The 17577-nt window shown below is 40.3% G+C and overlaps 1 protein-coding gene across 1 annotated transcript in view; it reads left to right on the top strand.

Annotated features, from left to right (window-relative positions):
• Positions 1 to 17577, top strand: part of AGBL1 (AGBL carboxypeptidase 1) — a 256469-nt gene that overhangs the window by 111641 nt on the left and 127251 nt on the right. Inside the window, 2 exon segments of the mRNA XM_075575203.1 lie at positions 3886 to 4017; positions 4891 to 5067. Of these exon segments, the coding sequence (XP_075431318.1) occupies positions 3886 to 4017; positions 4891 to 5067 (309 nt within the window).

The raw sequence follows: 17577 nt of genomic DNA, 5'->3' as shown, positions 1-17577 counted from the left end.
GGGAAAAACTGGGACTGTTTGTTACCATACCTGTTATTTGCCATTAGGGAAGTTCCCCAGTCATCCACAGGCTTCTCCCCGTTTGAACTATTGTATGGCCGACATCCAAGGGGCTTACTGGATATAGCCAAAGAAACTTGGGAACACGAGGTTACCCCTTACAGAAGTGTAATAGAGCATGTTGCCCAAATGCAGGACCGCATTGCTGCAGTCCTACCCATAGTGAGGGAACACATGGAGAAAGCTCAAGAAGCACAAAGGAATACGTATAATAAGGGTGCTAGGGTCAGAATTTTTTTTCCAGGTGATAGGGTACTAGTTCTGGTTCCCACCGTGGAGAGTAAATTCCTTGCTAAATGGCATGGGCCATATGAGGTCTTGGAAAGAGTGGGAGAAGTAAATTATAGGGTAAGGCAGCTAGGTAGGAGGAAACCTGAGCAAATTTACCATATAAACCTACTCAAGCCCTGGAAAGATAGAGAGGTCTTGTTAACCCTAGTACCCCCAGGTCCGTCAGAGAATCAAGAAACTGACCCAGAGGTTAGCATAGCTGAAACACTGTCCGTGCATCAGAAACGAGAGGTCCAGAGTTTAGTGAGAAGGAACAAAGAAATCTTCTCTACACAGCCAGGTAAAACTAACGTAATTAAACATGACATAGTCTCTGAACCGGGGGTCCGAGTTAACCTTAAACCGTACCGAATCCCAGAGGCCAAGAGAGAGGCTATAAGTTTAGAGGTTAAAAAAATGCTAAAACTAGGCGTAATTGAGGAATCCCAAAGTGGGTGGAACAGCCCTATAGTTTTAGTCCCAAAGCCAGACGGTACAACAAGGTTTTGTAATGACTACCGGAAACTAAACGCGGTGTCAAAATTTGATACTTATCCTATGCCCAGGGTGGATGAACTTGTAGAGAGACTGGGCAAAGCCCGATATCTCACAACCCTAGACCTAACAAAAGGGTACTGGCAGGTTCCCCTCACAGAAAGGGCAAAAGAAAAAACAGCCTTCTCAACCCCAGACGGCCTCTTTCAATATAAGGTGCTGCCTTTTGGCTTACATGGAGCTCCCGCCACATTCCAAAGAATGATGGATAAAATTTTAAAACCACATGTTCGGTACGCTGCCGCCTACCTGGATGATGTGGTAATCCATAGTGAAGATTGGCAGTCCCACCTTCCAAAGGTCCAAGCTGTGCTCGACGCAGTTCGGTCTGCTGGACTAACTGCTAACCCCGCTAAATGCACTATTGGTCTGGAGGAGGCCAAGTATCTGGGGTATTCTATTGGTAGAGGGTTACTCAAACCACAAACACTCAAAGTAGAGGCGATACAAAATTGGCCAAGGCCAGTCACAAAAAAACAAGTAAGGACCTTTTTGGGGTTAATTGGCTACTATAGGAGGTTTATTCCCAATTTTGCAACTAAGGCAACCCCACTAACCGACCTCACAAAAGCAAGAGGACCGCTAATGGTAAAGTGGTCCCCCGAAGCCGAACAGGCCTTTAGAAGCCTGAAAGAAGCTCTCTGTGCCCAACCAGTGTTGGTCACACCTGACTTCTCCAAAGAGTTCGTAGTCCAAACCGACGCATCTGAGGTAGGGCTGGGGGCGGTACTCTCCCAGGAGTCTCAAGGGGAGGAGCACCCCATCATTTATTTAAGTAGGAAACTAAATCCCCAGGAGAAAAATTACTCCATAGTCGAGAAAGAGTGTCTCGCAATAAAGTGGGCTGTAGAGACACTCAAGTATTATCTGTTGGGGAGAAAGTTCCGATTGGTCACAGATCATGCACCCCTTACCTGGATGTGTCAAAATAGGGAGAAGAACACTAGGGTGACCAGGTGGTTCCTAAGCCTACAGCCCTTTAAATTTTCTGTGGAACACAGGTCGGGGCACAAACATGGCAATGCCGACGGGTTGTCAAGGATGCACTCCCTAATATCCATGGTCGCTCACCCCTCGAGGTCTGAGCTGGGGGGGAGGATATGTGACAGAAACCAGGGGTTGGTAATAAACTCCATATACAGGGCTCCCAGGATACTGAACAGTTCCTGTCCTGTCTAAGCTGAACAGGGCAGCCTCGTGGTACAGGCACTCCATTCCACAGTTTGTCTGCTGCCTGTTTTCTGTCACCTGTCATGCTGATTAGAGTTCAGGTATATAAGACCTGTTTCCTGTTTCCTCTGGGCCCCGCCCAAGAGCCTGGAAGGCTGCTGAACTGCAGAGGGGTGAGAAAGCCTCTTTCCCAAATCGCTTCATTCATTCTGTTAGTTTGTCTAAAGACTGCAAAGGTACTTATTTTGTTGGTGGAAGTGGACAAGCCACTTCCAACTCTGAGTCAGGGACATCTAAGTTTAAGTTATCGCTCAGACGAGCAGCTTTTTGTTTGGCTTTGTTTTCTGTTTAAACTGTGGCAGTCTCAGTGCCTGGGACTGAATAAACCAGGCATAGCCTGTTTAAAGGAACAGTACGTGACGTCTCATCATTTAACCTACCCTAAAAGACCGTGTTCTAACAGTCCCGGACAGACGGCGGAGCCCCGGAGTAAGCCATTTGTCACAATATCTATATCTACAGTATATATATATAAGGTTGGACATCTTTTTTAGAAAGGCAAGGTATACAGGGATATACCAAATAAGTAAACATGGGAAGGATGTTGATCCAAGGAGTAATGTGATTGCCGATATTTTGTGTCAGGAATGAATTACATTTTCCCCTTATGAGATATCAGTAGATAATATTTTACTGGGTTTTGTTTTGTGTTTGCCTTCCTCTGGATGAATATACTGTAAGTACAAATATAGGATAAAGTATCTGTCGTCTAAATTTAGCATAGGTTGAAACTGATAGACGTCTGTCTTTTCAGCATCATCTACTATGTAACTATGTAACTATATAAGGGCCCCAACAGGTCAGGTTTTCAGGATATCCCTGCTTCAGCACAGGTGGTTCTGTCTTTGACTGCACCACCTGTGCTGAAGCAGGGATATCCTGAAAAACCTGACCTGTTGGTAGCTCATGAGGACTGGAATTCAGCACCCTGGATTTAATGTCAATTTACTCATACCTGTATTTCTTAAGAGCTGAACATATGAGTATGAATTCTAACAAAACGAGGACATAAAAGGAAGAATAAACAAATTCTGTTTATTGAGAACTTCCAACTGCCGAGATTATTCCGTCCTTTTGTGGTGTCATTTGCGGAGAAGCGTGACTACACATTCCTTAGTTTTTTTGTCCTTGACCAGAGCAAGTCAAACATTCTCCAATGAATTTCATCATAAGCAAAGATATTAGCTATGTTGGCAGCTACTGTACGTGTAAACACCATTGTATGGCTTGTCTTGGGACCACCGGAGAAAAGATGCAGAACAGCCCCTGAAACATAGAAAAGGAAGTTAGGGATAATGTTTGCTCAGTTTATACACCCATGTGGAACTGATGTGAATTTATAGCCATTACTGCTTTCAGTTATGACTATTTCATCTTGTTTGTTCTTCAATAGAAAAAATAACTCCATTAGTTCTATGTTTTGTTGTTTTTTTTTTTTTTAATAGAGTAAGAGCCACGGCCTTAACTGTCTATCAGGGAAGCCCAGCCGTTCATGCCTGCAGCTAGAAACCTCTGCCCTTAAGCTGTGATATATTACATGAGTTCTGGAGGACATAGAAACATGATGTGTGTAAAGGAATAAAGAAAGAAAGAAGTGTCAAAGTAATAGTTAGAAAAGAGCAGTCTGTGTACTTTCATTTAGAAAATGCTATAATGGTCTAAATGGAGAGTTGTAATATTCTATATAAAAATGCATGTTACTATAGATTTACTTTAGAGGAAAACTAATGTATCATTTTATCAGGACTTAATTTTCATCTTCAATTGCAGGTTTTCTGTGATTACCATGGTCATTCTCAGAGGAAGAATGTATTTTTCTATGGATGCAGCATTAAGGAGACCCTCTGGCAAGCTGGTTGTGTTGTAGATTCATCCATTCTCATGGAGGACGTGGGTTACAGGGTAGGTTCGCTTTGGATACACACCATTCCTTAATAATTAGCTTCTCTACTCTGTCATATCAACCTCTGCTGGGAGACCAGTTAGCGATAAGTGTAGGGTTGAGGTTGGGCACTTTAACTGGTATTTCGTTTTTGTCAGCGTTGTATTTTGCATTTGTAAAAAGTTATGGAGAAAAAACTCATTTTTAAAAAAAATTGAACTTTTGTGCCCAGCTCTAATAGTAATATAGATGTATAAATATCCATATATACTGTATATGATATCAGAAAATCAGCCCCCATTCCCTCAGCCCATCTGATGCCCCCATTCTCTCAGCCCCCCATCTCATGCCCGAATTCTCTCAGCCCCCCATCTCATGTCCGAGTCTCAGCCCCCCATCTCATGCCTGAGTCTCTCTGCCCCCCGCCTTATGACCCCATTCTCTCAATCCCCCATCTCATGCCCCCATCAGACTGCAGGATTTTGGGGGGGGGGGGGGGTAGGGGGGGAGGCTCGGATTTTGTTCGCCCCCTGAACTTCCATTATTACAAAAGGAAATTGTGACACAATCTTTACAATAACATTCCACACAGAGCCATTGACAATAATGGTAACGCAATATTTATTGTGTTATTTTGTGCATTAACTCCTAAAACCGGGGGTTATAACGCCCGCTATATCTGTATGTTATTATTTTAAAATCACAAATCTACAAGATTGCAGTCTCTTTATGTTAGTATCTGCATTTCTGCCCTTTTTTCATTTTTATTTTTAAATAACTGCTGATATCAGTCAAATAATCATTGTCTTGTTACCTACACCCACATTTCAATGTTACGTGAAGGTGCTTTTCATTGTGACTTTTCGCCTAAACTTTGTCATTCTCTAATTTAGGCCTTACCAAAAATTCTCGATAAAATTGCGCCTGCTTTCTCCATGGCGAACAGCAGCTTTCTGGTGGAGAAGTCACGAGAGTCAACAGCTCGGGTCGTGGTGTGGAGAGAAATTGGAGTTTTGAGAAGCTATACCATGGAGAGCACCTACTGTGGGTTCAATCAAGGGACATACAAGGTAAGGAAGCCCATTGGAAGTCCCACACTTGAGTAGTTCACTAAACTGATGATGAAGGCCGGATTATCTCAGACTCGGTTATTTTGCCATTCAAGATGTCCCATTCATCTCCGTCCCCATTGGGCAATTTAAAAAATGTTGTCAGTCACTCACAGTTTAACATTTTATTTATCAGAACCCAGAGTTTAAAGAAGATAATAGCGTCAGCAGGACCTACCTAAAATGCAATGTAATAATTGCATAACGATTATATTTCTAGGCATTCCATGTTTGAGACACACATTACTTCATATGAGACCGGTTCTGATAACCCTACTTATTTACTGTATATGACAATGTGTCAACATAGGTAACAGATATATGCTGCTATTGAGTACTTTTTGCGCGTCCTGTATATTCATATTTTATGTAGTGAAATTATAAATGAAAGCACTAAGCTATTTACTGTACGTAGAAAACTAAACCAAATTATATTTTGTTTTTAGATTCAAAGATCACTGCTAATAATAATAGTTTAATCTAAATTAAGCGAGCGCCTTCCATTCATAGCATGCTAAGCAGGCGAGGGGTTAACAAAGACCTTATCAGCTTTTTAAAAAATAATTTTCTATTTGCACTTGCCTTTTTCCCAGTATTACATTTGCATCGAAGCTTCACTTGTCATTTGTATCATTAGCGATAGTTACTTTAAATGCTCGGAGCATATTGGTGCCCATCCGATGCATACTTGCATGTTAGAAGAATGAAATACAATTTATTGCTAACAAACAAAGAAACAATCCATCAAGTTTAAACGTCATTAGCTTCCAGCTTCAATGGAAATATTACAGGCGCTAGTTATCAGGGGAGGAATTATGGGTGAGTCGCAGATGGCAATTAGAAAGAATACCTTTCATATCATCAGATCAGGGGGATGTGTCACCAACCTGTCAGATCGTTTACATTCAGATGTATCAAGACTTACTGCTCCAGTGGGCGAGCAAGGTTGCGACCCCAGAGTGTGGCCGGGGCTCTATCGCAGCCAAGGAAGCAGTAAACTGGCCGGGAGGATTAACTCAGCTGGGGTCCCTGCTTCTGAATGGGACCACCACAGCGTTAATCTGATCGAGCCAGCCACGAGTCTGTAAGATCTGCGCAGAGGAGACCCGGTGAGAAGCTGTCCCTCTGTGTGTCTCCCCCAGCAGCTCTGACAGCGATGCAATGTTTTATTATTTTATTGGGGTTACCCAATGATAGTACGGGAGAGGAAAGGTGATAACGTGAAGGCTAAGTCATGTTTGGCATCGCTTATATTTGAATATTGAACTTGCCACAGATCAATACCAGTGAGGATTATTAGGGTGTTATTAATGTATTTAGCCAAATCACCTGCAACTGCTTATTGGGCGGCTGGTGGGAGGCCAGCCCCTCCTTCTTCTAGGTATATAATCTCCCAGTAAGGTCCCTGTATTTTCACTATTCACTTTACTTGCAGACATGTGAGTATCTTCACTGGTATTTACCAGTTTTTAACTGCACGATGTTATATAAGCTTATGCTTGGGTATATTAACCCCTTCTGGGTTTATTTCACATAACATTAGTATGCATTTAGCGTAGGGACCTGCTATAGAGACTTACCTTGACGTGGTATAGAGACTTACCTTGACGTGGTTAGCAGGCTTGGCATTATTTGATCAGAGGATGTAACCAAAAGTCTCCTTTATCTTATAGATTTTTACACCATATATATTTATTCCCCATTTATTGCTATCCCAAAGGGAGAAGCGCAGGGACTCACTTCCTGTTTTTCACATCCTATGGAATGTCTGTGATATTCTGCTGATCCGTTGTGTTATCCGCGGCAGCAATGGAAGCTGCTATGTTGTTTTTCTTGGTCAACTTGCTTTCAATGAGGATCTGGTGTCGTTTTGCACCAATTTTGCACGAAGAAAACTATTCAGGGCCCATCTCTATTGGGAATATGTATCAGAGTCGCACAGCTGAAAAATGAGGAAAAGGGGGGATCATGGAAACTGCATCAGATGTCATATTAAAGGTAGTGGGAATGTTTTGCATTTATTTAATCTGGTGCAATTGTTTGCCCCACTTTTGCTCTGGTTCTGCTGCTGGGAGTTGTTGATGCAGGGGCCTCTGCCTGTGTACGAGAGTGTGAGTGAAATGTGTTGTGTGACACATTTGTGATGAGTGAGTCGGGAGATTAGCTAAAAGGAGACCTCATAAAAGTGGAATCAATGCTTTGTATGATTCCTAATACAACGGTGCACAAATTAAATGCCGGGGATCGCGTGAGGCCTCTGTAACTTCACTTACCTTGCCTGCCAGAGACGCGTCGTCTTGGCAACCCGGCTTCAAATGACATGTGGGTGATGTCGCTTTGCCATAGTAACGTGATGTGTCACATAACCCCCAGCGTCATTTGATGCCGGAGCCAAGCACGGGGGGGGGGGGGGGCAAGCAGGGGGGTACAGCAGACATGGGGGCGCAGGAATAAAACTTTGGGCATGTCTGGCCTAATATATTACTTTACCAGTTTTGTTATTTTTTTAATGGAAGTTTGAAAGAGAGCATCATATTTTAGGATGTCTATATTGTTAGAGGCTAATGTCTAAAACTCCATCGTACTTTATACTGTACAATGAATTATAATTTTATTCTTGTCAATTGTCATTACAGCGACTGTAACTGTATTTATTGCAGCTATGTTTCTAATCAGAAAACGGCCCTTGAGAATATAATTGATTTACATTGTAACACTGAAGCAAGTTCTTATCAGGCCGCCACCTATTACAGAAAGAAACCCGAACACTGTACACTGACCCACAGTGCTGCATCATCTACATGATGCATATAAAGTCTCTCTTGGGATTCCGTGCCCATCCATGGAGCTGGAATTGCAGCCTCTCTGAGTTAGGGTTGTCTCCAGATACTACCTTCATTGGTGCTACCTAAAGGCAGGTGGTGCTGCTATATCATACAAATATTCTCCCTAAACAGCTGCAAACACACCAAATGATGCAAATATATTAATGTATATCTATTCTAGGGTATGTGATAAAAGGTTGTCAATTGGTTTTAAGAAACAAATATTGGCGACATCAAAAACAAGCACCACTACAATCATAATTACTAGGAAACATCACACCCCAAGTATTGAAAATCATGTTTTCAGTCTCATTTTACAGGGGAGAGCAGCTCATAACTGACATTTAAATGGTCCCTAACACCCCTTATAGTCTGTTATAAACAGAATGCACCATTTGTCATATGCAGTAGCTACACGGATACGGAGTAAAAAGTCCTTTTTTAATGTTACATTTGTGGCTCATCTGGAGAGGATTTATTCAACGCTAACATTTCCATGAAGTGTATTGAGTAATATAGCAGAATTGAGTTGTCCCAATGGAACACATTTCATTGGATTTACAATCATTTTAAAGGCAGTTCATGTCAATATTGAACATCATTATCCATGAAAATATCACTTTTTGTTTAGTACTTATTTTCATTTGACAAGTAGAAAACCAAACACATACTCTCGAGGTGAGTTTTACTTCTCCATAATTCAAAATATAAATATTGATCCATTTCACTACACGAAAGAGTATATTTAAAGTAGGTTTATTCTGTTACTTGTCACATACACTAGCAAGTCCAAAATATGAATTTGTGTTGATGAAAGACCTCTCCTGAATGCAGTGATATACGGTAATTACAGTAGAGCTGGCCTTGATGTGTGTATCACTCATATTATTCACAGTACAACCATACCAGGTTTGTTATCCATTTCACCCTTATAGCCGAAATGTAATCTCTAATTATTGCTACACATTGAATCAGTAACGCCCTGTCCCACCCACTATTATCTGTTGTGAGGAAGCACGTGATTTTATCACGCTTCATACATGTGATATAGATTTCTGAGGGACAGACCTTGTTTTACACTGCTGTTCAGTGTTTAGTATATGACTCAAGCCAAACAATTGTGGGTTACAGTTGCCATCTACAAAATAGATAAGAATAAGTTAAAGTTTGGAGAAATATTCAGTGATGCGCAGTTCAACGCTAGAGATTTTTTCCATTTTATAGCTATGCAAAGTGAGCATTTTATGTGATGCCTTCATAAGCCAGAGTGATCTGTACTGAATAGTGATATATAGCACGTAATTCTGGTCTATCTGCCTGAGCTGAAACAATAGGATATTATGGCACTTTAGGATTTTCTGACTCTGAATTTAATCTATGTCTTATATCGCCTTAGTTGAAGTACATTTTTAGAAGATCAACCCTAATGCCGAAACCTCAAAGAAGGCAGAATAGAAAATCCTACCTGTCAAAACAAGCAGAGCTCAGATTCACTTCTTTTCCAGAGATTTCTCAGTTTGTAGAGAGCCTTTGGGACGTTGCTATCTTTAACACTGCTCATGGTTCAGGAAGGGCCATAAACACAAAGACGTCTGTGTATGGGAACATATGGCACAATTGGAGTGTAACGAAGATCATTATATTTTGTTGTTCTGTTTACCAAGTTAGTATGATTTCCGTAGCACACAGTTACTGTATTGGGAAGACAAAAAGATCGCCTGCCCCGAGTCAACGTGGCAACAATATTTATATTCCGTCTATTCAGAAGAAATGTTTAACGTTTGGCTTCACATAAACATAATCTTCCTTTCTCTATTCTTTTACAATTTACTCTCCACCCAGAGTAATAACTATCAGTACAGTTCTTTTCCCCTATATGTTTCTATATGTGGTGATGGAAAGACTTAGAGGTATGCAGAGGCAATTGTTGAAGTGGGGCATTATTTGTGTGTTTGGGCTGGAAATGGGAAGAACACATTTATTTTAAGGGTGGAAAAAATCCCCCCATAAACAGCTACTGTCATTTGTTTTGTTTCCGAGAGAAGCACAGTTTGTGTTTATAGGGACACTAAATATTATTATGCTGCATAGCAAGATTCCTGGCAGGGAATGGACTTAATTTGAGTCTTCCCTTAAGATAAGTATATTAAAAAAACACGGGTACTTTTTCATATCTGGGCAATTACCTACTTGTCTCTTGTTCTTTAGCACCTGCGTCACATGCATGACACTTGTTTTCACAGTTGATACATATGACACATTTTATGACAGGATAGACTTGTTTAGGGGCACGTAATGATGCACTGTAACTATATACCAGCACTCAATCATTGCAGGTATTCCAGGATAGTTTATTAGTTTATGATTTTGCATAAATGTCCGTCATACTATTAATATATTTTACAAGGAGAGGAAGATTAGTTTTGTCCTTTTAAAGTGCAGAAACTGTATGTCATTCTGTTGCTCGGTGGAAATACTCTCCCGACTGCTCAATACAGGGAAAAACTGCACCTAAGCACCTCGAGAAATGTACAATATATTATCCAAATTATTTCTCTTTCCTTTAGCACCAACTTAATAGAAAAACACTCACGGCTTCTACTAAGGTCCTCCGTACATTTATTACATTTGAGGTTGTTTAAAACCTTTACATACTTTATACTTCGCAATCGTGTTGCAATATAACATTAATTCTGTGCTGTGCTAATGGGCTACACAGTCTGTATTTAAAGCCCAGCTAAGACATTATTCAGCTATTATTTACTGCGACAAAGAATACAACTCCTGGCTCCTTTTCCACATTGAGGTACCACCATACTACTTTGTCTGTCACCTAGTGGCCCATTACAGGTATTGCACATTGTGTTAATACTAAAGTCCTCCTGTACAGCTGTTACCGCTGTGCGTACTAACCTGTGCGTACTAACCTGTGCGTACTAACCTGTGTGTACTAACCTGTGCGTACTAACCTGTGCGTACTAACCTACAGGGAACCAAATTTGGATTAAAATTATGATTGTTATTTAAAAAATAATAATACATTGTTTATCTTATCTTTTACTTTGAACCTGCTTACTGGGGCCATTAGTGGATCTTTCTCATAGTTTTATTTATGATCGACTGTGTGTTTGACACTGTTATTTTCACTGTGCACAGTAGTTGTGTTATGTTGAATGATCAGAGGACGCCCAGTGAAAACGTCCACACATTCCAATATTTAGTAAAGACAGCAATACATGGGATTAGTAAAAGAAATAAGGAAATATTCTATAGAGGAAAAAGGGAGCCATAGAACAGGGATAAAGCAAAGTGCAAACTTGGGCTGCTTTCTTCGTAACGCTCACTGCGGAAAAGCAATTCGCTTTTCCTTACCAAACAGGAACCTGACATACAGTATGTAAAAAATTGTTAATGCCACTTTGTGACTGCCCCAGACGTTCTCGCTATGAAATGTAATATGGTCACTTGTCACATTTTAGCTTTGTCCTTTTTTTTTTACCCTTTCAGTGCCAGACATGTATTGCTAGTGCCTCCATCACTGAGGGTTTTAAATACATGAATCCTTTTTTGTGACGCATCTCTTGATATGCAACCTTTGGCTCAAGGCACTAGACACTTTGTGATAATACTTAATTAACCAATGACCTAGAGTAGTATGAATTAATCAGTTCAAGACTGTTCCAAAAATGTACAGTTCTCACTTTGATGTTTTTTTGCCTTCATCAATTAGAACTGCTTTGTAATACAGGTTGATCAAATATTTACATGTAAATACCGTGTGTGAAATCTACTCAAAGCAATCCTATAAAAACTGTGTTTTTCTCGGGGTCTAATAGAAATGTTGGCATATAACCAGATCATTTTCCATAATTGATCATTGTGTTGACTCTCCCTTTTTCTCTAGCATTTATAACAAACAGCTTCATTATTTCTTGGCCTTTGGGCCAAACTAACTTAATGGGTAAAGATAGAAATATGAATGTAGATATTAAAAATGTGTGAATGTCACCATGAACAAGATTGTCTAAATCCTTCTTAAGACTTTCAGAATCCAGACCCTCAGGATTTCTCTGTGAATCCTGTATTGTCTGAACAAGCCTTTTTTTTATTTCGGACCTTCATCAGATCTGAGTTACAGTGAAGCAGGATGTCACCTTATAAAGCGTGTATACCTAAAGTAAAGGAAAGAGGGGGGGAAAGCCTGACTCTCCCCCCCCCCCCTGCAACAGTGGGGCCCACGTGTGTGTCACGCCATGGATAAACATAGTATTCTACAAACTACCCCTGATATTGGATCATGTCCCGTGGAATCGGGTGATCGGAGCGTAACCTATATGGAGATGTGCAGTCCGCATACTGGCCCGGATTGCACGGATGAGCGTTTGGACCGTCACTGGAATGTGATGATTCTCCGGTTGCCAGAGATACAAGGAAAGAAAAAAAGTAAAAACAAATTGTCTACTAAACTGGGTCGGACGACTGTGAATGTGAATGTATGTGACTATTGGATGAACCTTTCGTCTACGAGGTATGAGATTGGTACAGTTTCTAGTGGTCTAATGCTACGTTAATGAGCCGAACTCAGCATTAATATACTGAATTAAGAGCCAACAATTGATTTCTCATTTGCCTAAACCTGTCATATGCCACTTTCCTCATAAGCGCTGAATAACACACAATATTCTTGTGAGACAAGGTGCCCAGCGCCCTCTGACACGGTCTTCTGTGCCTTGTGTCTCCCTGAGTTTCAATCCACTCCGTCTACACAAAATAGACATTATAATCAACCGACTCCAAGATTATTTTAATTGAGAATGTATTTTGGTCGGCATGTTTCATTTCGTAGTGTTTTTCTTCATGTTTTTCCTTGATTCATATACTGCACATACCCAGGGGTCAGCTAACATCTGCTGGACGAGCAGCTAGTTTACGTTGGGTAGCTTAGTAACGGAGTGGCTCGCACGATGGACCCCCCCCCCCTTTTGTGGGGGGTGTTTCAGGCTTCTGTCTTTTTCCTTTGCTTCCGGTATAAACACTTTATAAATCGGCATCCTGTCTCACTGGAACGCATCCCTGATGAAGGTTCATTTGTGAACTGAAACATTGGTGTTCTAATATAGGTTATAAGTTATACACATATTCTCTACAATAGGGGCGGGCAACTCCAGTCCTCAGGGGCCACTAACAGGTCGGATTTTCAGGAGGTCCCTGCTTCAGCACAGTCGTTGACTGAGCCACTGATTGATTGAGCCTAGTTAAAATGGGTAATAAACAAACACCGACACGCTGCGAGTGCTCATTTGCATGTCATTACCCAGAATCCCTGGCTGCAGAGGAAGCATTGTATGCTAAGATATAATGGGGAAGGGCAGGTTTGTGGATCTGTCTGAGACATGTAAATGTGCTCATAAGTGGTATTGTTATTTGATATTATGTATGTATATATATGTATATAAAGTATATTGTTTAAATACTGTATTATGAACTATCGATATGTTATACATAGGACCTGACTGCAGAGTTGGTTCCCATTACGAGAGAGTTGAGTTAATCATTCCTTAGAGCAACTGAAAATAACACACATTTTCTAATACAGAGCTGACCGTGTGTGCAGCACTGTACTTCGCACAATCTGTTAAATCATTGTAGTACTGTTTGTGTTTAAGACACAAAGATAAAGTAATGTGGCTCAGGCCACAAAGGGAGTGACACCGGAGCAGCTTTGGAACAGTATGTCTAGACAACTTGTATTATTTCTTTATTCTTGTGGCTGCAAGAAATTGCTTCCGTCATTTCTGACATTTGGCACAGATCTGTAAGAGAGGTTAGCAATTTTCTGTTCAGTAAAAAATGACAGCCCTATATACAGCCCTATATATGTCCCATTGTAATATTCACACTGGCAACTCTTCCTTTACTCCTCCTCTTGATCCACATAACCATTCCCCAAATCATAGGCTGAACAGTTACTCCCAATTGAAGGATGCTACTCTCTTTCTGGAAGGAAAATCCCTAGATGGTGGCAGGTGGGAAAAAGTAAGAGCCTGTACCTGCTGCGGGGGAATTGCAAACTTTAAAGCAGCTTCGAGTGTGTTGCTGCAGCGGGTAAATTTCCTGACCTGTTTATTCTGATGTAAATGTAACACAACCATAAGTTCCAGAACTATGCGGTATGGCCAAATATAGGCTCCTATTAAATATGCCGGGAAGATGTCTTCCTGGTGCTTAAAAAGAGACCCCTTCCATCAAATGAATGGGATTAGAATCTTCTCTAGCGCTGTAATTACCGTGAGACATCTTCTCGGTATATTGAATGGGGACCATAGATCAGGGTTGTAGAATAATTATTATTTCTCACTTTATGCGCAGTGTTGTCACACGTAGGGGACCCATAAGGCCTTGGTGGCATGACAGCGTATTCATGGATAGAAGCCTTTGCTTCATGCTGATGGCAGTTCACTTGCTGCCATTACTGCAGCTTCATGAATGGGCCTCAGTGTGTGGGTTAGCGCGGTTTGTACGAAGGGCTCTAGCACGTTGTGTATCTGTGAGCATTATACATTTATGTATCGAAGATGTGTTGATGCTGAACTTGAGCAACAAATAACATGTCATATAATGAGCTTCGCACTATAATTATACAGCCTGGAATGTATATATTTTTTTAATACTCTGTAAGGTGGTGGGTTTTTGTCACTTTTTTTGCCACTTTTTTTGCCACCATAACTTTGTTAATATCTGGTTATACCCAGTACCAGCTTCCCGTTGCAAAACCAGTAACCAACCTCGCACTGAAGAGATCCAAAAGGTGGAAATAGCCATCTGGGAGTAGGGTTACTGGCTCTGCACTTTTTTAACCCAGTCTGTGCTGAAAAGCTGTGTAATACGGCAGGCAGAAGGTAATAGGGGATCCCATGTTAAAATGGATAAGAGGTAAAAAGTGACACACACTGAGTGCTCATTAGCATGGCATTACCCAGAATCCCTGGCTGCAGTGGAAGCACTGTATGCTAAGAGATAACGGGGAACGACACGGTCCTGTCTGAGACGTGCAAATGTGCTCACGCGGGATTTTTATTTACTATTTTTAAAAACATATATTCAGGTAATAGAACATTCCTAAAAACATCACTCAGTTTTGATCAGTTATTAGTACATTTTGCTGTAGTTGAAGTTTATATACATCAAGTGATGCAAAACACCCCAAAAAGGACCAATGATGGGGACAAATGTCTGTGTTATACATTCATTTTCGAAGTAATTTCTCCAGCTTTAAATGATATCTCAGACGAGACGTTCAAAGTGAACATGCTACGGGCCCCGATATAACAAAAAAGTAATGATCCAGACTAATGAGTGTCAGAGGAGAGCTACAAGCATGAGCGGCTGGTCTGCGCACAGCCTCAGCGCCTCAGCAGGCCAATATAACAATATAGCAGCTAGACAGCTGTGTTATATGGAAACAATTTTACAGAGGAGCTCTTATTGTTTCAAAGACATCATCATTACCTATGGACACGCTCTGCCCTTTTCATTGTGTATTAGCAATGGAGTTTGAGTGGCCAGGAGTAGCCGTACAGGACTTCACAGATAGATGGATGTTTGCATTGGAATGGAGTTCATCGTTTTACAAAAAACAGTGCACCTGACTCGCAGGGACCTTTTCTTTGTTGCATATAGTTTGATAGATGATACTATTATGAGCATAATAACTGCTATAACAGAAAAGCAATCATATTTTACTACTGGGATATATCAAAACATAATTAATATTTAGAAATGAATACATTCTATGGTTATACCTGCTCAACAAACGTATATATTTTGAAAACGTAAAGCAGTACTATCCATAAATGTGATATTAAAAGAAGCCACAGGATTTATTTACCAAGTAATTATGCATTTAAATATTATCTCATCCCATTTTTTAATGTTGGCTGTGGAGTTTACTAATGCTTAGGTTTAAAATGACACTGTTTTCCCCAGGTCTTGTACGGGTTTGTTACACAAATCTACTTGACAGCTGAGAAATTGTCCTTGGGTGATGCTCTTGGTATAATCAGGAGGAAATATGAGTAATAATAAATAATTATTGTGCTGTGGATGTTGAAGGTTATTTCGCTTCCAGTTTATTTGAAACAGCCTTTTCCAGTATAAGTACTACGATACATTATGTAAATACTGTATAAAATAAATGATAAAATTGTATAAACGAGCACACGGTAGATATTTAGATTGCGTGTGACCAAATGTAATTCTGCCAGTTGTCCTGAATATATTTGATGGGGTTCGATGTTAACAGCATTGCAGGCTCTTTTGTGAGGGAAGAGGATTAAGTACTGTAGCATGTCTACAATATCCCTTGGAAATTGGCATATTGAAATATAATTGTATACAGAGTATTCCTGCAAAGCAACTGAATCCGCGTCTGCTCAGAGAACAGGGACAAAAAATGTGTCTGTGTCTCCTAATAATTAAAGCTCATGATCAAAAGGACTCACATTTAAAAAACAATATATATATAGTAATATGTGATTAACATGGTGACGTCTATGTTTTTGTGCTGGTTCATTCTTTATTTTACATAGGGGGAATCTTCTTAAACTAAAGTCTTAAATTATAGGATCAGTTTAGGGGAGATGTACCAATGTATAGAAATTGCGCATAGATGTTTGTTTTTACGCATTGCTGCAATTTCTGCTCGCGTTTGCATCTTAAAGTGTTTCTTTTTTCGGAGTTTCTACATTTCATGTATATTTTGTGCACACAAGTTTACGCCGCCTCAGATCCGGCGGAATTTTTTGATGCAAATACAAGATACAGTACATAAGTGACCTACAGAGACGCAGGGCTTGTTACATCTGATTATAATCTGTGCATCATGTAACTCCCCCCTAACTCCTCCTGTTGTCACTCCCCACATGGCAAGGTGATGGAAATGGCACAAAACGTCAAGCAAAGACTTTGATACATTGACACAACATGAAAATGACGCAGTATGCGTCAACTTTGCTCCAAATTTGCCTTGATACATCACCCCCAGGGAGTTTTACACCCAGTGGAGAGAGCATTTCTTCTCATGTAATAAAATTCTTTAAATATTACATGTTGTTTCTATTAGTCGTTAGGGATTTTTTTCCCATTAAGTTTTGTGGAATTAGGAATTGCACATATATATACACAGAAATGTTAACAAGGGACAATATTTTTGTTTTTAACATAATCTAGTTAAACGATCTGTATACAGTACTATAACTTAATATTTCTGTCTCTTTTGCCTTTTTTTTTTACTTCCAGGCGTTGTACATTTGGTGTGTATGTTAGTATACTCATACATCCTAGATGTTTATAGTTGTATTAGTGGATAGTATCCAGAAAACAAATAAATAACTTCTTTGATTTCAAATGCAGTATAAAGTAGGGAGATGCAGGCCTTCTCTCCATGCATTGCTGGAATATCTGTTATTTTAGAGGCTAAATTCCTCAAAAACACAATTGGACTTTTGGGGAAAATAATCTGTAATAATGAGTTGAACTGCACCAACACCTTTATAGTTTGGCTGATTTGCCCAATGTTGCATTGTGACATGCCTTGCTGTTTGTTCCATTCAATTACCAGATCTTGTAATCCACCTTTACACAATGG

This window comes from Ascaphus truei, chromosome 18, assembly GCF_040206685.1.
Source record: "Ascaphus truei isolate aAscTru1 chromosome 18, aAscTru1.hap1, whole genome shotgun sequence".
NCBI lineage: Eukaryota > Metazoa > Chordata > Amphibia > Anura > Ascaphidae > Ascaphus > Ascaphus truei.
Note: the sequence above shows the minus strand (reverse complement) of the source record. Positions and strands in the feature narration are given on the sequence as shown.